The 22,217-nt window shown below is 42.2% G+C and overlaps 1 protein-coding gene across 4 annotated transcripts in view; it reads left to right on the top strand.

Annotated features, from left to right (window-relative positions):
* The window catches only part of GPAM (glycerol-3-phosphate acyltransferase, mitochondrial), a 244,005-nt gene that overhangs the window by 144,622 nt on the left and 77,166 nt on the right, over positions 1-22,217 (top strand). For all 4 annotated transcript variants that reach the window (XM_078643773.1, XM_078643774.1, XM_078643772.1 and 1 more), the window contains exons 10-13: positions 1,017-1,229; positions 1,405-1,518; positions 13,330-13,415; positions 16,508-16,620. In XM_078643773.1, coding sequence (XP_078499899.1) covers positions 1,017-1,229; positions 1,405-1,518; positions 13,330-13,415; positions 16,508-16,620 — 526 coding nt within the window. The remainder of the gene's footprint in view (positions 1-1,016; positions 1,230-1,404; positions 1,519-13,329; positions 13,416-16,507; positions 16,621-22,217) is intronic.

The raw sequence follows: 22,217 nt of genomic DNA, 5'->3' as shown, positions 1-22,217 counted from the left end.
TATATTTACCGGCTGTTCATTTTTGTATTGTACTGTATGTTATTGCATTTGCTGTGTACTTTTATGGATTTATTTTTTCCGAATAAAGATCTTTGACTGACTGTCTGATTAATATGAAGTTGATTTTTAAATAGATTTCTATGTCAGTGAGATCTGCTAGAGCTAGGGCTGTAAAGGGTGACCATTGCAGACACTACGATACGAGCTGGTTTTAAGAGAAGAAGCATGCTTGTGGTATTACGATGTGCTGACTGGTCGTCAGTGAAAACATACAGAAGAGGAGGTTGATTGCTTGAACTTGTTTGTGGAGTGTGGGATAGGAAGGTCTAGCATTGGTTAAAGGTTCTTGGCATCTAGCCAAGCATTGTATTTTGCGGATTAAGGCCCGTATTTTGTGCTGCATGAAAGATACTCTTAACAGATGTATGTTATTTCCAAACTTCAGAAGTTTTACATTCACTCTAATGAAATTCCACTATGTAGGTTGGAACTTCTATACTAGATCATTAACCTTAATTATTTTTGGTTGAACAAAAGCTCTGCAGACAGATGTGCATTACATCAAGTATTTATATTTAGTGCCACTGGAATTATGCGGCACGGTTGAGTAAATTATGCAGCAAAAAAAGGCAAATTATGTGGTGTAAAGCAGCACATTTTGTGATAGTATTACTTCATTCTTTTGTCATTTTTACATTGCCTGGATATTGGTTGCTCCTCAATACCACAGCAATAAGCAACAGAAATGTGACAGTCAGTGTTTACAACTTGGCCTTCAACTGTGCAGCAACGCACGTCACTGCATGTTTAGTAACATTTGAACTGTTTTGAGGTAGAAATATTTTTTTGTAAAAATCTGTAGATTATGCAGCATATGATTGATTAGGTGGCAAACGAAGTAGATTTATAATTAAGCGAAAAATGCTGTCTCTGCGCAATCGCATAATTCCAACGACTCTGTTTATATTGCATTGTAAATTCTGAGACATTTAATAATGTTATTCTCTCCTTTTCAGTACGTACAAGAACTTTTAAAGGAACACCAGTCTCTGGAAATTTTTTTGGAAGGCACACGCTCCAGAAGTGGAAAGACCTCCTGTGGCCGGGCAGGCCTGCTGTCTGTAGTAGTGGACAGTCTTGGCACTGATGCCATTCCCGACATCCAGATTATACCTGTGGGGATATCCTATGATCGGATCATTGAAGGTCACTATAACAGCGAACAGCTGGTGAGAACCTTGGATGCCACTGGATACGTCTTTATCAGTGATAATGATTTTAATTGCACAGTGGTGTATTATGCGTGTGTGTGTGTGTGTGTGTATATTTATATATTCATGCACGCATCTAAGATTCAACTCTACCATGATTCTCATTTTTGCATTTGTTCATCTTGTTTTTAAGGGTAAACCAAAGCAGAATGAAAGCCTTTGGAGTGTTGCAAGAGGAGTCATCACGATGCTGCGCAAGAACTATGGCTGTGTACGAGTTGACTTCGCCCAACCGTTTTCCTTAAGAGTGAGTCGATAGTAAATTTCTAATTTTATCAGATGAGCTTAGCTGAATTGACATGGCCCATTAATGGTGGTATTGTTTGTTTTGAAATCACAACTGTATTCAAAAATACAATTTGTCCTCCCCATATATGCGGTATTCACATCAGTCCGTTTCATTTTGTTCAAACTATTTTGTCTGCTTCTACAAGAATCAAGCTACTACAGATACATTCTTAGATGCCATTGTTCTAAATTATTAAGGAACATAATGCCTTAATTTGTCATGAAGAAACTTCGTTTAATGTACTAATGGTGTTTCACAAAGTATAGAAATGAATCATTGATTGGTCATCTTGTAACAGCATAGCACGTGATTAAATTATCATTTGGTACGCTTCTGTTTCTCTCGATCTAAATGTATAACTTAATCACTGTACACCAGTTTAGCTGGAATAGTCCATCCTGTGTTTTGTATGCTTTGTTGCATCTGTTAACTCATTGCAATTTTGTCTGTATTTTTTGTACATGATGGCTGCAGTTCTGAGTTTGAATGTCCCAGAGATTCACAATAGTGATCAAGGGAAAGGAGACCTAAATCATTCACAAACCAAGTAGATAGTCTCCAAGGATAGCCAATCTATTGCCTATCCCCGTGCTTTGGCAGGCCACAGATGTCTGTTCCTTGCATATTTAACACATTTTGTTTATTGTTTCTGGATTCATGTGCTACGTTGAAGCACACATGGTTCACAAATCCAGTGTTTCAGACAGTCTAATAAAAAGGCAAATATGTTCTAATATATCTTGCTTTTATGCAGGACTGAGATATTTAGGAAGCAAAATGGTTCATAGGAAATCTTAAAATTAAGTGTATACTTTATTGAACACAATTTGGAAATTAGTGTTTTTTTGCAGGCGACATACTTGAGAAACTGGCCGGTTACTCAGTGACCAACAGCCCACCCCACAGAGTCAAGCTGATGAGGTTAACCTGTGTCCACTAATGACACCTGGACAGAATGACTAGACATATCTCAAAGTATGTGGTTTACAAATCAAACCAACATTACAATAATGTATTAAGAATGTTATGTGAACGATTAACCTAAAATAAAATGAAAATGGAACCAAACAGTTAATAATTAAAGTGTTAGGTCAAAAAGAAAAGTATCACCAGCATTTATTGAATGGTAAAGACACTGTTTTAAAGTTGGGCGGAAAATCATAAATAAGGAAAAATAAAGATCAGTATTAAAAAATCATTGCATGAAAGTGCATGGTAAACTAAAAATGTAAAATATCACCAGTCAGTGTTAATGTTAAAAATATAAAATTACCAAGGGGAGCAAACCAGAAACAAAAATACAGACAAAAGCATAGGAACCACATACCTATGAAATAATTGTGTAACAAAATATGACATAGTAAAACTAACATGAAGGAAAATTAGTGGTTAAAAAAAATCATCATAATGTCAAGGGAAAGCTCAACAATTAAAGTGTCACTTTTGAAAAATAATAGAAAACACGTAACATTAAAAAGGTAATTGTAAAAATCAAAAATTGGGCAAAAGTGATAGTTATAAAATATGACTTTCCTTACTTGACCAGTAAGTAAATTAGGTTTCCCCTGTAGCTCACTTAAGATCACCAGCAGCTCGATAAAGTATGAGGAAGATTTTACATTTGGGCTTAAAAAGAATGGCAATCAACAAATATGGCTTGGTCCATCCTTGTGGCCAGATAGCCTCAATGTGAGGTCTTGGTTAAGCAATTCAACCAGAAATGTGTTTCAAAATGCTTTTTCTTATTGAGACCTTTTAGGAAAATGCCCCTTTTTGACATGGTCACCCCCACTTTTTGACTGGTATTTGATGTGATTTCGACTGGAAGTGCACTGGGTTCCTGCTAACCAGGTCCCCTGTGCCAGATTTCTTTTCCAAAATTGTATAATTGCTTCTGCCAATTGGAAATTCCATTAGCATTCTCTGTAACTCCCTATAAAATGGTACCCCTGGTACCAGAGGCATGAGTTGCTAAAGAAGGGTCTATCAGGGCTGCAGCACGAATTGTGCCACCTTAAGAGATCCTTCACCAAACACATGCAAGACTGCCATTGCAGGCTGCGTGTTTTGGTGCAGACCAAAGAGAAAACACGACATGACACTCATTCCTGTGTGCAATGTTCCCTAGCACTGCATGTAGTATTTGCATGTCTCCCCTACAGCAGGCCTTACTGCACTAATGCAGGGTGCTTTATATAACATGTGAGGGCATACCTGCATGAGAAGATATGGTCCTGTGCTGGCCAATTCCATTACAACCAGTACAAGTGAACAGGGAAGCCATTTTAAAACATTTGCTCTCAGGAGGTCGGAAACAAAGCCTCCTCAGAAAGAGGGTGATAATACCCCCTTCCACAGGATGACCTGCTGATTAGCATTCCAAGTCTGGGGAGCTTCGAAGAAGCTACCATCTTTGAAATGTCAGTCTGGCTTCCCTCACAGGAGAGAAAACCGACCCCCTTTGCCCAGAGCCCTTTGGCCCCTGCACAAGCGGGAACATTAGCTAGCCGGGTAGACGTGGCCACCCCTAAGCATCCCTTATCTGAGGCAGGCAACCCAAAGAAATCTGAGAGGACTTCAAGACTGTGAAAATCCACTGCCTTCGGACACCACTGCACCTGTCTCTCAAAGCCCGAGTTGAAGTGGGCCAATGGTGTCAGCGTGATCCCTCAGTCCTCCAGAGACCGAGTTCACACTGTGGTTTCAGCTTTTGTTGACTCCCTCATGTAGCATGCAGCTGCTGCACACAGGACCCCTCTACCGTGACTGCTCACGGTAAGGAAAACCCACGCACCAGTCGCCCCTGAGCGTGGAGAAGAGGGCCAAAGCGTCTTTACGTCACAAGCATTGGGAGGCCTGAGCCCCCTGTTGTTCAGCCTGACTGGCATACCAGTCAAAGCCTGCAGCCTCTTAATTAAGCGTGGGGGTAGTTTGCGTAGCAGCACTACACGTAGCTTCACGTTGTATACTTTGTACTTCACATAGTACACGAAGTCTGCGTAGCTGGTGACACTGTGTACTTGTGTGCACTGTGAAAAAATTGCAAAATAATTGCAAATGGCATATTACACAGTGCCAGTTATGATCAAATAAGTATCTCTAATTTTATATGCTAAAGAGCATATAGTACTTTCACTAAAGTGAAACTGAAAAATTGGCAAACAGTGAGACATAATGATTTTTGGATCCTCCCTAACCTAGGGGGAGTACCAAACAGATGCCTTGAAAACAAAAAATCACATCTTATTGAATGATTTGGTGGTGGTCCCATCCTCTTAGGACCACCCCAAGCACAGTTATTGGCAAAAAAACATTCCCAACCAAAGGCCCTGCAAAGCATTATGGGATGAGAGTATCAGTGGGCAGTGAATATTATATAGTATCTAATATCAAAATAATTCTACAAAGAGCTGCAGTTCAACTGGTGGTTACTAGATGAATTAAGGCTGGGACGGTGATTGCCTGAGATGGAGAGGCCTCCAGGTCTTAGCTGTGAGGTAGGAGAAGGACCTTCCTCTAACAGTGGTCTTGTGGATACGTGGGACGGTGGCCAAGGCCAGATGGGCAGAGCGGAGTTCTCTCATGGGTGAGTGGAATGAGAGGCCGTGGTTAAGGTATGCATGTCCCACATCATGAAGGGCTTTGTAGGCATGTGTGAGGAGCTTGAAGGTGATTTTTGTTGTTGACTGGGATCCAGTGGAGGTCTCTCATGTTGCTGGTAATGTGGCTGTGGGGGGGGGAGGGGAGGGGGATATTGAGGATGAGTCTGGCGTAGGCATTCTGAATGATCTGCAGTTTCTTGGGGCATTTCTGTGAGTGCACTGCTGTAGTCGAGTCTGCCGCGAATGAGTGCCTGGGTTAGTTAAGAACATTAACGTTAGTTAAGAAGTCATGATTTAACTTCTTCCTTACTCTAATATGAAGAGGATTATCAAATAGCTTTTTTTCATTCCAATGGCTTCGAAACTTTGTTTCAGGCATGTAACCCATGGAATCCATGAATCAAGCCATAACAAACTCTTACTGTCTACTCATGATGGAGGCATTTAGTGAGAGTGAGCTTTTCTAATTCCACCCTCATTTTCTCCATCAGTGACCAGAGTTTTGAGCGATTTACCAAGTCAATGGTGCTGGATAAATCGATAAACACCAGATGAAAAAACACTTCTTTTGCAATTACATATTTTCCTGCCAGCAAATAAAAATGTAAACACTGATCTATTGTTTCTAGACCTGGTCTGAAGCCATATTGTACAAGATTTTATTCTCTGAAGCCTAAGATTCCAAACTAGCCAAAAGCCCTCTGCCCACAATTTTCATACTAGAGTCTATCAATGATAATAGTCTATACCATCTTGGTTGAATGCCGATCCCCCTTTTTGTAAACCGAAATATTTATGGCCGTTCTCTATGACTTGGGGATCTGACCTGTGACTACGCTCCTAAATAGGTTTGTCAGGAGAGGTGCCCAGAGTTCAAGTTTGTATTTAAAAATATCTACTGGTATACTTTCTGAGCCTGGTGCTTTCCCACATGCGCATTTCCTGATTGCTCCAGAAACCTTATCCACCTCTGAGTAAAGATAGATCCTGGGTAGAGTACACATACAGGAAAGATTCTGGTACTTGGGTTGTATATGGAGGTACACTAGAATTTGATTGAAAATCGGTCCAAAATGGGCCATCCATACGTTTGCCAAAATTAGAGTTTAGATTTTTGGTGCTTCTTGATCTTGGAAAAAAAGGGTGGTTGATAATTTCCCAAATTTGCGAGTTATCTTTTAATCTGCCTTGAGAAGTTCCTCGCAGGCTTTAGCCTGAATCTCCTTATTCCTTTCCGCTATTGTTGGTTTATAGTAGTGCCTCACAGCTCTAACATCCACAACTTGTCTAGGCTATTTCTTTTATTAGAGAGGACTATAGTTGTTTGTGGGCTTGGCTATATGTTGAATTAAACCATCTATGCAAAGGTTTTTCATGTATAAGTTTATCAAATGTCTGGATTTCTGAGATAGTTCTGCACAGGGTAATAAAACCCTCCAAGATCGAGTGATCTTTTACATTAGCTTTTTTTGCCAATGCACCACTTTGTTTAGGAGTTGGTTATAATTCTCTGTCATATTTTCCTTTTATGACAGAACTCCTTTCAATATCGCTACATATGGAGTAGCTTGTGGGGGTAAATGCAATACCAGAAGCGTTGTAGATTTCTGGGGTTGCTTACCTCTAGGAGTACATTCCGTTTGCCCATTTAGATTCACAAAAGCTTCTTTACTGAAATAAAGTAGAATTATAAAGTACCTTTAAAAGTGATCAAAAGGGGGGTTACCCAACCTCTTCCGGGCAATGACGGGGCCAGCCCTTGGCCCTGACGTGGGCTGCGCACGTACACAGGACTGCAAGAAGCATAAGTAGTGCTAATGTGGTGCAGGACTGATGGCAAATGGGAATTATGAGATCTGTAGTCCCCAGCAACTGTGTTTCGCAGCGGCCCTCCCTTTAAATGCAGGTAAATGATCCACGCTGTCCCAGGAACATTTGATCAATGAAGACAATTCAAAAGGAAGCTGCCAAGCACCCCAGCAGCAGGCACAACGAAGTTCAAAGAACTGTGCTTCATTGGTGTCATCTGTGTTTGTGTTGGAAGGTACGTAGCAGTGCCCCTATGAGCGCCACCCTGGCGTGCTGACATCAGTTCCATTCTTTCCGCGCCAACAGCACATATCCTGAGACCTACATAGGTCATTTTTAAACAACCTTTTTCAACTCTTTAGAGCTATTTCTCCCAGTGTGCTGAGGACATGTTCCTTGCCAAAGCTACAGGGATTAAACCTTGTAGGGATTGTCACAGGCAGATTTCTGGATCTGATCCCCTCTTGGCCTGTCTCTAGTTCCTGGGGTTGCACCAATACCCTAAGGCCTGCATCAAGTGTAAGTTGATGCACGCCAAGGCAATTCGTAAGCGGGCGTTGAAGCTCACGGAGGAGTTGCAGAAGAATGCTCTGCCCCTTTGCCTGTTCTGATATTCGACCTGGGGTAGATCTTGGTCGTTGTCAAAACCTTTCCCGCAGACTTTTGTCTTTGGGTTCCAAGACCTCTTCCTCCAAGTCGGGTAAGTCTAAGAAACTCAAGAAGTCAAAGCGTTATTCTAATTCCCCATCAAAATTGCAATCACAGGTGCCTTCTTCCATCTTGTCTCCTTCCTATCCAGTGCCATCCCCGGCGCAGTTCCACAACAAGCCTATCACCATCCCTGACTCTGAGCCAGCACAGTTCGACACCGATGCTGGCACTGTCCAGACTGTACCTACCCCTGGACTTATAGCCACTAAATGGACCCTTCCTTCCTGAATGGGGAGAGGAGAAGGAATTGATGTCTCTGAGCCAGAAGAGAACTGGTATATGGAGCTGGATGATGCCAGTAGTTTGGACACTTCTACGACTCAAGGCATGTTTTGCCCTTCTGGTGCTGTTTTAGAGGAAGATGCATCCTTTGCCACTGTGATGTGCAGTGTGGCAGAGGTCCTTGACCTGCAGCTGCCAGCAGTCGAGGTCAAGACTAATGTCTTGACAGATGTTTCATCCAGGAGCAGGTTTGGCTGAACTGTTGCTCTCACTCAATGAAGCCCTCACTGATGTTCTCCTAGCGGCCTGAGCCAAAACTTGCACAGGGGCTCCCGTGCATCTCATGATTGCATGAGGCCACCTCCCTCCCCCATGAGACCCAGCCTTCCTCTCTCAGCAATGCATTACCTTCCACCCCACCGGACAGGGAATCCCAGAGGCTAGTTTGCTTTGCCAGGATGAGGTCATGCACCCTGTGCCAGGAGGCTCTATGCCTTTGCACTTGGCTAAAGTGTGAGGATATCTGTGCAGCACCTGGCAGGCTCATTTATGGCCATGCTGAATTAACTCAGCTGGTGATGCTGGCAGATCACGAATGGCGACTACATCTGGAGGAGTCACAGGGTCTCTTCTATGTATGGGAAGAACCTTGGCTTGAACTGTTCACCTCCGTCGAGAACATGCAATTTCAGCACTTCTTTGCTTTGAAGTTTCCAAAGCTGTTCTCACTTGGAGACACATCAAGAGGAATTCAGGACTTCTGTACGCCTTCCCGCCAATACCACTTCTGCTCGAGCTATTAAGAAGTTCAGGTCGATTGGGTCCAAGTCATTTTAGTGGTTCTAAATTGGGCCCTGAGAGTATGGTATCCCGACCTTGAGCATGAGCATCTGTCCTCCGATCAGGCTTACCCATCAGGTGGACCTCCTGTTGCAGCAACAGGGCAGGTCCTATAGCCAAACCTGTGCTCTCTCCACCTTCATGCATGGGAATTGAGAGGCGACAGCTGGGGGTAATCAGTCTTCCTCCTGAGGAACATGAAGTCATCTTGACAGCCAGGTGTCCCTCTACTAAAACTGTATATGCCTGCCCTTGGGATAAGTTTGTGGTTTGGTGTTCCTGCACCCCTGTCATAGGTGTTGCTGTTTGTTTCACCTGTAGCCCAGCAAGGTCTTGCTGTGGTCACTGTTAAAGGTTGCCTGACGGCTAATTCTGCTTTCCTGAGATTGCTGGTTCAACAGTTCCTGTTCAGATCACCTGTTATGACTCGTTTTCTGAAAGGTTTGCGACACTTGTTCCTTCCAAATCCTTTTGTGATGCCCCAATGTTTGCTTAATCTGGCTGCCGTATTTCTCAAGTGTTCCCCCCTCCCAGCTCTCTACAAAGCTGTTCTCTGCAGCTCTTTACTATTAAAGCAGATTTTCTAGTGTCCATTATACCGGTCAGTAAGGTCATCGAGCTTCAAGCGCTCTCGCTTCACTCTCTATACAAGCTTTTTTCCTTAGAACAGCTTCTTCTGACTCTTGCCTCTTTCCTGCCGAAAGTTGTCACCCCATTTCCTGTCGGTCAGAGCATCACTATGCTAGTTTTTTCGCTACGCCTCAACCTTCCAAAAAGGAGGAGGAGAGACTTCATCGTCTAGACCCGAAAGGAGCACTCTCTTTTTACACTGTTTGAACCAAAGACAATCGAGAGGAAACTCAGCTCTTAGTCTGGTTTACCTGATCGAATAAGTGTGAAACTACAGAAGCAGACATTCTCTCGATAGATTGTACTCTGCATCCAGCTATGCATTAACTATGAGACAGCCTCCTGAGGGCTTGAGGGCCCATTCAAGCAGGGCTAAGGCCACTGCTACTGTGTTGGCATGCAGGGTACCTGTCCTGAATATCTGCCAAACAGCAACATGGGCGTCCCTCCACATTTTTAAGAGGCACTACAGCTTGACCAGTAAAGCCGATCCTCTAGGATTTTCTGGATTGAACCATTTCGCAGCCCCACCTCTGGGAAGGTAGAGAAGTGTGGCTCAATGGTTAGAGCGGCAGACCCTGATGCAGTAGTCTGACCGGGACCAGGGTTCAATTCCCGCCTCGGCGGGTCTCAGCCTCAATTTCCTCGGACCTGATGATTCTCGCCTTGGTGCCTATTCTAATCATGAGTCCCACTCTGCACCTCTGGGCAATAGCTTGCTTAATCTCTACAACAGCCCCAACAACGCTGAGGATGCCTGACTTCACCTTGGGGGTACCCAGGAGTGGGCTCCTCACAGGGAAAGGCCAGGAAGGGTTCCTCGGCGGTATTCGTACAAGCGCCGAGATGCCTACGGGTAGTCGTGCGCTATACAAGTGCGTAATCATTTCATTTCATTTCATTGCTTGGGAATCTATTCAAGAGTGAGGAATCTGTGGTTAGAAGTCTTGATCACATGAACAAATCACTTACCTTCGGTAATCCCTTTCCTGTTAGATACTTTATCTAACTGCAGTTTCCTCACCAACCCTCTTCTTCTGGCAGATCTGCGAACTAGGCTCTTCATCTTAAAGTTCAAATTGGATGATGCACACTGGTGAAACATTATTTTGTACGTGGCTCCGCGTAGTTGCCACAGAAATAGTCACAAGAGAAAATAATGTTTGCGTGCCCGGGTGGCGTGTATAGGGGCAATTTGATGTCACTTGTGACATGGGCAAATCAAGATCACCCACCAGCTCAGAGATACTGATCAAGATTTTCCAGATCCAGTCTCATGCCTTGGAATGTTAGAAGTTGAGCAATCTGCGGTTAGATAGAGTCTCTGCCAGAAAAGGCATTACCAAAGGTAAGTAACTTGTTCAACTGTGGTGAATCTGAAAGCCTCTGCTGGTCCTGGCTCTGGTATAAAGATTTGAGTGCTTACAGGAATTGAAGTTGATGCTTGCAGCAAGTGCAGCAGCTTTTATTCCTGGCTTTGACCACTTCTAGCTTTGAAGCTTTTCAGTTTCAATTGTAAAAAAGGGAAAATGGAATGCATCCATTTGCCAGTTGTTCTGAGATAATTTGGGCTGGCCTATGGTGTCCTCAACCATTTAACACGCTTGTTTGAAAGGTTGTTCTGTTGTGGGCTGTGTGTTCAGTCAGTGAAACCGGCTGCAGTCCACTTCAGTATTACAGTACCCCTGGGAAAGCGAAAAACATGGATATTTTCACCCAGCCTAATGGTGTTTCTCAAAATAGTAAACACTTTTTCTGACAAATTTAATACAAGAATATCTGGGCGCTTTATACAGTAATTCACAACATATGTGCATTAAATGTGGGACATAGCATTTGTTCCCATCAATCATTTGTTGACTGAATTGGTTTTATTTGACTACACTATCTGAGTGAGAGTGATCCAGATGGAAGTGAAGTGTTTTATAGAAGCTCAGACTGCTTCATGCTGCCTGCCAGCGAGAATCAGGTGTGTAAAACAGGGGTGCTCATTGTATGCCAATGAATGGTTTTACTTTTTTACAGAAAAATAAGGTATATGTATTTATGCATCTTTATACGGCGCAGCTCAGGCTCCTGTCTAGCAGTGATAACAGTATATCCAGATGGGGTTCATTCTATAGCAAGGAGAGAAAAGTGGCCTATTCACAAACATTTGAGATTATGAGAAGTAGTACTACAGGAGTACTCGTAAATGAATATGACCCGAAATGTCCAACTCCTTATTAAAAGTGCCAAGAGGACACAGTCTATCCTATTTTTACTAATTGTTTCTTCCTTTAATATTTCCATTATAGATGTTTTGGCCCTAGTTTAGTAAAGGCATGTAAGAATATGCATAAGCAAACTACAGAAGTTTTACTCTTTCATGTACTCCAATATGACCCGACATGAAGAAGACCAAGATAATTAGAGAGCTAGAAACACTAACTCTTGACTAGTGACTGCAAGTCAGTCCTTGGCAAGGTCCGTCCTTGGCACATGGGAAGAGGACCTGGCACATGGGAAGAGGACGATTAGACTACTGCAATAGCATGTTTGCAGGGCTTAATAAATCTGCCCTGCATAGACTCCAGATGGTCCAGCATGCAGCGGCCAGACTAGTTCTTAGATGGCCAAGAACATCCTCGGCCTCTGCTGCTTTGGACGCCCTGCATTGGCTTCTGGTACGAAAGCGCATTTTGTTTAAGGTTTTGACAATCTCCTACAGGGCTTTTCATCACCAAGGCCCAGTGTATTTACGGAGATATTTCACGCAATACCATCCGACACGTGAACTCAGATCATCCACAGCTAATCTGCTTATCGTCCCCAAATTTAGGCTGCCGACTAAGGGAGGTAAATCCCTAGCTGCAATCGGTGCAAAAGCATGGAATAAATTACTTCAACACCTTCGTGAAACCACTACGAAGCAAAGTTTCAGAAAAATGTTGAAAACATGGATCTACTCACTGTCTGACACATGATGCAAAACTTTAATTTGATCCTTTTCTACATCCAGGACAGTCTAGCTATGGGCATCTGCTTGACATAGGGAGTCACAGCGCCAAGATGCTCCTTGGAGTGGTAGTGCGCTATAAAAGTATCCCATCACATCACATCACGTGAGATTTTGCGGTGCGCATGCCCATGCATTGCAACTGAGCAGTTCTGCTCACAAGAAATGGCTGGTGATTACATATAGATAGTTGTCTTAATTTCTAATTACCAATCATTGGTCTTGTTTGAATTTAAACAAGTGAGAAACCTGATTTTAATGGCTGGATAGTCCAAGCCAGTCTTGCTAGCTAAAGGTTCTCATTTAATTAGTTGCAACAATACAAAATATGTTTTCATGGTTTCCCAATTTGTTGTTTGAGCAGGCAAGCAAGTGTGGCATGGATTTGATATGAAACGTGATAGTTATAAATGGAAGGATTTTAACCTATGATAAGAATGAGATCTACCTAGATTCTGGTTTTCCTATTAGAGTTTAACATAAAATTATGGGGAAATGTAATGGTTCACAATATGTTGATTTGAGGTACTATATGTAAGTATATACACATTTGTGTGGCGCCTAGAAGCTTGATTTGTCCCGCCCTGTTTGCATTTAATAAATTAATTATAATACAACAACAGATTAAAGGATATATGCATGCCTGAATGAGTGTTGATCCTGAGCCCCCTGCTCTTTCCCAGCACATTTGAAACCTGGTGGATTTGCACACAAATCACAAGAGCTTACCCGTTCTGTGTCTGTTGTGGGGTAGACTGAACATTTTCCCTGGCACTAACCATGTAATGAAGTGAAAATACCCTTTATTTTTGTTGCTTTTTACCTCACCTACTCATTACCTTGTAGTTTCTTTGTAGACAACTCTGTGTCCTTGCAATTACTAACCACAGTTTAGAGTGTGACAAATGCTTTACGAAACACCCGTGTACGTTTTAATGTTGAGCATTCATTTTGTAGGAGTACCTGGACAGCCAAAGGCAAAAGCCGGTGCCCAATCTCCTTTCATTGGAACATGTTCTGCTGCCTGCAATACTCTCTTCAAGGTAAGACGGGCATTAGGAAAATCTGCCTACAAAAACGCTGTTCCAGTGAGAGCCATTGCTGTTGCAATTAAGTAAAACTGCCATAACAAAATTTTGTATTGGCCAAACGTTTTTAAAATTATGTTAAAGTTAATTTAGCTAAAAGTGATCAGAAAAGGGTTATGTCGCCTCTTGGTTGCAAATCATTCATTAGTATTTGTCATGCACAGTGAATTTAAAGGCATTGTGAGTGCACCTTTTCAGAGGGAAACAGAAGAGATCTCTCTTTTTTTCATGGGATGAAGAGTGTGCCGATAGATCCGTACGCTTTTCATATTAAGGTTTTGTAAATGAAACTGTTTCTAATCCATATGCTACTGTGTTGAGAAGGCATGTTTGAGCAAACTACTCATGTGAGTATTGAGAAATGAAACACATTTAAGACAGTTTGTGGAATCACCCATTGAATATTAAACACCGTTTTGTAATACAGAAGTACCTACAGTCCTGCATCGTTGTACCCATCAGGTGTAGCAGGTGATTTTGAGTATGGAAGTTTTTAGTTCTGTTGAATTGTTTTACTTCAGATTAGTTTCTTAACCATTACCCCAAAGGCCATGTTTGGCGGAAGGGTGGGGCTGCAGGTTTTCTGGCTCAGGCATATCACGTAATGTTCTTGGAGATGTTTGTAAAGTCAAATCGGGAGACCTAGTAATCCGTGCTTAGGTATTGTACAATTATAAACTTGTAAAGCAGTGTGTGCTACATGAGGTTACTGGAAGGCACAAGATGAGGGGGTGCTTCGGGCTTGGAAAAAAGGTAGCGTGAGAGGTTGTGAGGATTAAAGTGCATCAAGAAAAATTTATTAGAGCTTCCTAACATTTATAGTGGAAGTGTTTGACATGTTAAAGTGCATCTGTGGAGTGTGCAATGTCTGTGGAAAGTCTGGCTACAGTTTGGAGCAAGACTGAGGTTTTGACATTGTCCTTTTATTGTAGCAAAACATTGAGTGGCCTGAGTTAAAGGTGAACTTGGAATATGGTTGTAGACTCCTTGTTTGCGAGTTAAAAGTGCATAGTTATTCAGGGGCTGTCCAGTCTGGCTTGATGTCATTCTTATTTGCCTATTTTATTATAGTTTTCCTAAACATTTTGTTCTTCAGCTTGTACAGATTTCAGGAGTTGGCAATCTCACTTTCGCAGTCTTTTTTATTGGCTTTTGACTTGCATAATACGCCAAGTGTTTTTGCTTTTATTTCATTTTTTTTACTTTCATTTGGGCTCAGTGTAATGTGGTTAAATATGGGCTTTCTGTGGCTTGCTTGTTTGCTAGGGCATGTCATTAACTGTTGAAAGAGTTTGTTAAATAAACAAGACAGGACGTTTGGTAGGGTGTACTTGTTGAAGAAATTCGAGAGCCAAAAGAAAGGGATGAGAGAGCCTGAGTTTGCAACGAAATTGTGTGATAGGGAAGGCAGAGTTTAAAAGGAAAAAGAAGATGAGAGGGCTGAGATACATGGATTGTGGTAGAAAACATCCCATTCTTGATAAGTGGGATGTGGCAATTATATGGTATTGTGTTTGTACTTTAGTTTTTGAGTCATAGCTTGCTAGTCTTTATGGTGTAACAGATACCCCCATCTCTGATTCTATCATAAAACACTTTTGAACGTTTTCAGGATTAAAATTGCCTTATGCTGTGGAGGGTTGATCCGACTAGGCAGTAATTTTTGCAAGAATCCTATGCAGCTGTTAGGTCAGGCTTGTTTTATTCTACTGAATTTTAATCCTTCCGAAAATGTAACTAAACTGCTCAGTTGCTAAACTTCCACATTTGATTCAATGGCACATGCTCACTGCAGACAATATTCAAGATATGACTTTGAGTTTGTTTTGTGGAATTGACTGTTTTGTGATTGGTTGATGCAGACAGCCATGCAAGCTTCATCTCTATGGAATTGAGTTTAGCATTATCACATGTTGTTAAAATCTATGATGTTGGTGGCCTATTGCTGCTAGTAGAGATAAAGTCCAATTTGTAGATGGGCCAATTTAAGGCAGACTTTTTGTATTGCCTAATTGATCCACACCTATACTTTAAGTTTGCAATAACAGCAGGGCAGTACTTTACTGTGTTTGTCCCTTAGCAAAGACTTATTATGAGGATCCACTTGTCAGCAAGAAAAAACATGCTGATAGCAGAAATAATTTAAGGAAATACTTTTACTTTAAATGTAAGTAGAAATATGGAAATTTAAACAATTGCAGGCTGCAGTAGAATTGCTAGCATGCTCTCTGTAAGTTGAACATCCCGTTTTGGTCCTGGAATTTCATATTGTATATCAGGGCATTCTGGGAATTGCAACATTTTATTTAGTTATAACCTATGAGTCTGGTAGGTGATGTTCGCAGGAAAAGCGCAGGACTGGGTGCATAGGTTTCGGTGTACATAACGATCTGACAAACCTAGGTGTGTCTTTCGCCAGTACTGAAGAACTTAAAGTACTCATTGACAGTAAAACCTTTGTTATTGTAGTAAAGAGGTCACTGATGGAATGGGTATAAAGAGGGTACTCCGTTCGTATCTAGAGATGATTACTTCAGAGAGTGCAGGATTGGATTGGCATAAACACACAAGTATATTTCCACTTGGTAAAAGCGATTTCGCAAAGGAGGGGTCAATGGCATTTTAAGCACCATCACCTATACATCACCAGGCGATTGTCTGAGCAGAATAGTTAAGATTAAGTGGACAAGAAGCTGAAGCATACATCCATATGCCTAGCAACCACCCATTTGTCCATCCATCTTTGTCCATTATTCCTTCTCAGTGCTTGCTTATTTACTTGTTGACCAAAGTTTGTTGTGTGGGACTGTCTCTTGTTTTTGTCTGTCAGCCTCTGTGTTGGTCTGTGCATTTGGTACCTGACTCTCCTTAGCTGACAAGAATAGTGTTGTATTTACAGCAAATATACCAAGTTTTGGATTTGCCTCTGTTTTAAACCTCAGTTTATTTAGGGTGCATTGGTTTTCTGTCAAAGTCTGTATTTGTTCTCAAGGATCTCACATAATTGGCCACGTAAAATCTTGATGTGGTCTGCTCTGTTATTGTAGACCTAATGAGGTGGTGGATAATGGTGAAGCGGAACTGGCAAATTCCAGAGACCTAACAGATGAACCGTACAGAAGGCAACTCATCTCCAACCTGGCCAATCATGTGCTATTTAGTAAGTGTGATGTAGTGAATTACATGTCTGTGCCTTGTAATGTATCAGTGCAATCTGGTTCTACACTATAACTGGCTATATATTTCCAATATAGTGCAGTGTGTAGCAGTGTTGTTCTTCCTTCACCTTTTACAAACAGCACACCAGCTTTGACTTTTTTTTTTTTTTTAGAGGGTGTCACCACAAAATGAAGGTACTCCTACTTGCAGCTCACTCCAGTCCAGATATGTCAGAATGGCTCCAGCTTAGTGACTAATACCAGAACAGAACTGTGACAGATATCTAGCTTAGTGAGTCAACAAGCACAGAATCATTCTGCTCCTCAGACTATTATATGCTGTTTCCCACACTTGATGAATTATTCATGTTTATCCAGGTGGATTGCAGGGTTGTGAATGCTTTCATGTGCCTTTTGTTGTCAGCTGCCTCACCTCTCTAGTCTCTTGAAAGTGCAAGTATCTGAAACTATGGTTGCCGATAGTGTTCCTTTATCAGAACTTAAAAAGCACCACTATTTATTTCCTCTGACCCAGCCACCAAGCCACTTCTTTTCACAGATTACCAGCCAATCACTCGGTAATCAAATTCTATGACTACAGCAAGTCTTTTGCAAATCCCCTGTCCTACTGACTTCCAGAATTACCCTAAGATAATAAAGGTAAGCAGAACTTTGTGCAAGTTAAAGTTTTGTATGTTGGTTGAAGGTCCTGTTTTTTTGTTAGAATATAGACCGCACATTTCATAATGCTATTCACTATACTTCTGCTTATTATATTCTATTATATAATATGTTAACCATACAGTTTGGAGCTGTATACAAGCAATTGCATATGGCTTACAGTGTAATTGCATTAATTGAGATTGCAAAGCCTATGATACAGTTACAAGCAGGGTATCAAAATGTGTCTTACATTACATTTATACCATCCAGCTCAGGTTGAGATCATGTCCTAAGACTGTGCACATTCTCAAGAACGAGGCACTGCTTCCAGGTCAGTGATAGTATGGCGGTGAGTGACTGAAAAACTTGGCCCTAACGCAGCAGAGTGCTTTACATGAGCACCAGATCACATTACACAAGGTCAGATTATTATTTTTTTGCCACAGGGAGGATAAGTGCTTTGCCCAAAATCACAGGGTATTGATGCAATGCCAGAACTCAGACCTTGATCCCCATTTCCATTGTCTGCAGCTAAGGCGATTAGACCACATCTCCTCCTTGTGATAAACAAGCATCCTGCAGTAGGAGTTGTGCCTCTGTAGCATCTGTCAAAATACCGTTGGTCTGTATAATCAACATATTGAATCTCAGCAAGTCACACCCATAACACAAATCTTTGGTGGAAATACTATGATCCATCATTTGCATATTCACAAAGATACTTGTGTTGACCGAGGCTGTGAATGCAACAACTACTAAGCAGAGGAATTCCTGTTCCAAAAAAGAGGAAGCAGGATAAAGTAAACACCACCGTGCAGAAGGGACCCTTAACAATACTGAGATTTTCTCCAGCATGATGGAGCAGACACAATCACAGATCTGCTTTTGGCACCAAAGCTGAGTTGACTATAATTACTCACTTTCTGGGGTTGCTCAGTGGGCAAAAAATAATATACTTAAATGGAGCAAGTGTAATTGACTGTGGCTGAGACTCTTGCAAACATTCTGAGCTACTGGGATGTCCAGATGTGGGCCCTGTGCTTATTGTGTCATAGGCGAAACTAATTAGGTCCAACATGGAATTGCTTATGTTAACCTGACATTCTGATGAATGCTTCTACCTGCACATTCTTCAACTTTTGAATGTCCTAGGTGCCTGTCTGCATCTGGAAACTCTTCAATAGCTCTCCAGCACTGGTAGGGGACGCTGAATCCACCTTGCACTGTGTTTGACACCTTGTGACATCACTGCAGTCATAAACACCTCTTTTGGCATCATGACGTCAGTTCCCTTTTTTCCTCATCATCAACAGATTCCTTAGCTTCTACTCAGGATTGTTGAGGTTGTTAATAAATTTTTTTCGAAAATCGGAATTATGTGCAGTTTTCCTTTGAAATGTCGCCTCCTAAGCAGTCAGGATTCAAACTTTGTTGAGTCTGTGACAGACAGATGTCCATTACAGACCCTCACAACAGCTGCTTGTGGTGCCTACGGTCTGACCGCCTCGTTTGACGCTGGCACCTATGTGTCCTGTCAAAAGATGCTCCTTAAAGCGATCAAGAAATGCTAGCCCAAGATGTTCATGACAAGAGTGAGAGAAGACCTACACTGTGGAAGACACCGGTCACCACCTTTGTCAAAATCATCTCTTTGAAAGCATAAGAAAAAGAGGAGGAACAAATCTTGCCGCCCCATGTCGAGAAGCAGGTCGCCATGACCTTAGACTTCACCTTACCCGGCATCGGATCAAGAGCCAATGGAAGAAGAATAGAGGATCTGGCCCCTGTGGTTTCATCTGACCTGGCACTAGCTCTGGACATTCTACCACCTGCAGCGCGGTCGCCAAGACCTCAGTATTATCAGCCGATATCAACACGACTACACTGGTGCTAAAGATTGCGCCGCAGCTGATGCGATCATGGCCACTAGCGCTGGCGCCGAATTTACCAGTGTGTCTACCACTTATTCCCCAGCACTCAAGAAGCGAGGGCCAGCAGCTATTCAAGAAGGCAGATATTTATTTGGGGAAATGGGCTCCAAGGAAGACCCAAGTGCATAGAGTCCAGCATTCCCTCCTCCTCCCCAGATGGTCAAAATATTCAAGCTATGATTCTGATGTTTTATAGAGAAACGGTCATTAAAGTCCTGCCAGTCTTGCGCCTCCTCTGTTTTGCTAGCCTCCTGCATTTTGTTGTCTCCCATGCACGCTATCACAAGCCGGGCACCCAGGCAAATGAAGGCCCTTCTGTGGCACTAGTTCCAGCACAATGTAGATATCCAAAGCTGTAAGAAAATCTCCAGCAACTACATACGTGGACTGTAGACAGCAACCTTAAATAAAGAAAGTTTCACCCTCTGCCTCTGGTAACAACAGTGATCATGGATGCCTCCACTCTAGGGTGGTAAGTCCGTCTGGAAGAATTGGAGATCAGAGGCTTCTGGTCTCCGGAATAACATATGTTTCATATTAATCTGTTGGAATTAATGGTTTCTGATAGAAACTTGTAACCGTAGATTCCAGAAACTTTTCAGCAGTAACTCTGCGCACCAGTGGGTGGCACAGTGTGACTCTGCACTGACACCATTTGTCTCTGGAAATTGTGTGGTGTCGATGTCTTGGGAAAAAAGGGAAATTGCCTAATCTACGCATTCTGTGCCCTTGCTAAAAAGTTACGGGGTCCATCTTTTAAGCCGCAGCTTGCAGTTACAGGCGACAAATTGCTGCCGACAGTGGCTTATGCAAGCTGCTTGTAAGTTTTCACTAACTTGCTGGGCTGTTTGTTTGAAAAGACGTTGGCAATTGGAGACTTGCTTAATCATGCCTTCAGTAGCTAAGAGTTTCGTCATAACGTTGGACACAGGATCCCACTTCTGACATCATTGTGACCCAATCAATAGAAACAATGTATATATTAAGAACTAATTTCTTATATTCTCCTATATTGCCATATAACTAATTTGTTCTCTGGCAGGTTTTTCCGCACGTGGTTCCTCTCCACTATATCCTCATCTCCTATTCTCGGTTTTGGTTATCGGGTGCCGTCAGGAAAGATGGCGGCCCTCAGAATAAAAGGGAAAGGAATGCCACGTTAATGACCACCTCTTTATTTTCTCTGCTGTTGTCACCCTGTGCTGCTTTCACCTGTCACACAACCCACAGGAGAGTTTCCACATGCTTCCTATGATGCCCTTAACACTTTTCACCCCCTTCACAAGTGTGCCCAATCTGATGTGCATATCCTCTCTCCTCACAAGTGTTTTCCTGACCTGGCCGGACGCTGCTACTGGTGCTCTTCGCCACCCTGCCCCCAACCCAGCAAGACAAAGAACCTTGGAAACCGTACTTGCCTGAAGCCTTGACCCTCCTTCTGGCCGTGGTGCCTGGGACCGCAGCGCATCCCTCCTCACGGCAGCCTGTTTGACTTGCGTCATGGTCCAGCTCCTCTGGGTCCACGTGATTCAGCGGTGCACCAACAACAGATAATCCAATAAAATATACTCACCTGGGCCCATAAACACACACACTTAGTTGAGTAAACCACTGAAGTCAAAGTTTTATACATTGCTTGACAGTTTTCAAAATGAGGTCTTCACTACTCCTGATAATCTTTCACTAATCAAAAAGTTCTTTCCTCTGCCAGATGGACCAATAGTTGAACTAGTTGATGGTGAAATGACATAATTAAAGTTATTCTTTACATAGTATAAATAACCACAGACTCTGAAAAGGTTTAAATCTTTATCTAAATTTCAAAATGCATGTGAACCATCTCAAATACACAATGCAGACACCATCAAAGTCAGGAGAGAAAATTCAATTAGACACGTACTTTGGATTCTTGCAATGATCAATGCTCAGAAAGGGAGAGGACAGAGAGAAAAGAACATCTGCAAGTAGCACAAAATTATAGTTACCAAGGATGGTGTGAAGACCAACCACCGGCCAAAGGGCTGGTGAGGGTCCCCTGGGATAGATCAGGCAACAAAGGCTTCAGGACAGGATAGATAACCTCTCTAGAATACCGACGACTGCGTAGCACCCCTCTCTGACACTCTCTTACTCCTCCAGATTCTTCCGCAATCTTCTTTCTAATCCTAATAATTTAGGTTATCAGGCACTGCATTAGATTCTTCATCTAACTAGCTAAAAGCTGAAATGTTCCACCCATTAATGTTTCAATATCGTAAAAATACTAAATCTAATTGGTCGGGCAAGGGGGGAAGATCATCACACCATGCTTATATGTCACTTTATTCTGTCAGGCCATTGTTCATAATCCCATCCCCTTCATTTTTATATTTATGCTCTATTTTCCCACCCGCATTCACATTTCATCTGCAACAATTGTTAAAAGTCTAGCATGTAAGCTCATTCATTTAAGCTTTTCACTGCCGGTTCTCAAGCCCAGGCACTCTGCGTCCTTGTTCTCTTCCCGACCCTTATGTCATCTTTCTGGGTTGACTTTCAGTTGTCATGCGCCATTATCATGTGACTCAGCTCACTCAAGTCATACACGAGAGGCCCAAATGCGCACTAGTGATAAAGTCAGTAAGACAGATGTTCCCTTAAAAAAAAATGGTTTCAATGTATACCACCCATCTTTACTCTATCCCAATTTATTTATTAATTCTTTCCTCGCGTTAGCATTAGTAAAATCCCTCGATTTAGTTTCAAGCAAGCAGGGCATAACACACAAGTCTTCTAGACTTCATATTAGTACCTTCTACTCATGCGCAAGAATTTCCCTCTAAGCGCAGTTGATGCATGCACAGTAAAGATTTCCCGTTTAAAGCCATTTTAGTTATTCATTTGAGTTATTAAAGTTAGTAAACACATATGCAAGTTTCACTAACCCGCGTTTTGGTGTGGTGCACATTAATTTTACACAAAACAATTTTTAATACTTATTAGTGAGTTAAAGGAGCAGATTGCTT

Source organism: Lissotriton helveticus, chromosome 5_1 (assembly GCF_964261635.1).
Source record: "Lissotriton helveticus chromosome 5_1, aLisHel1.1, whole genome shotgun sequence".
In the NCBI taxonomy this organism is placed as follows: domain Eukaryota; kingdom Metazoa; phylum Chordata; class Amphibia; order Caudata; family Salamandridae; genus Lissotriton; species Lissotriton helveticus.
Note: the sequence above shows the minus strand (reverse complement) of the source record. Positions and strands in the feature narration are given on the sequence as shown.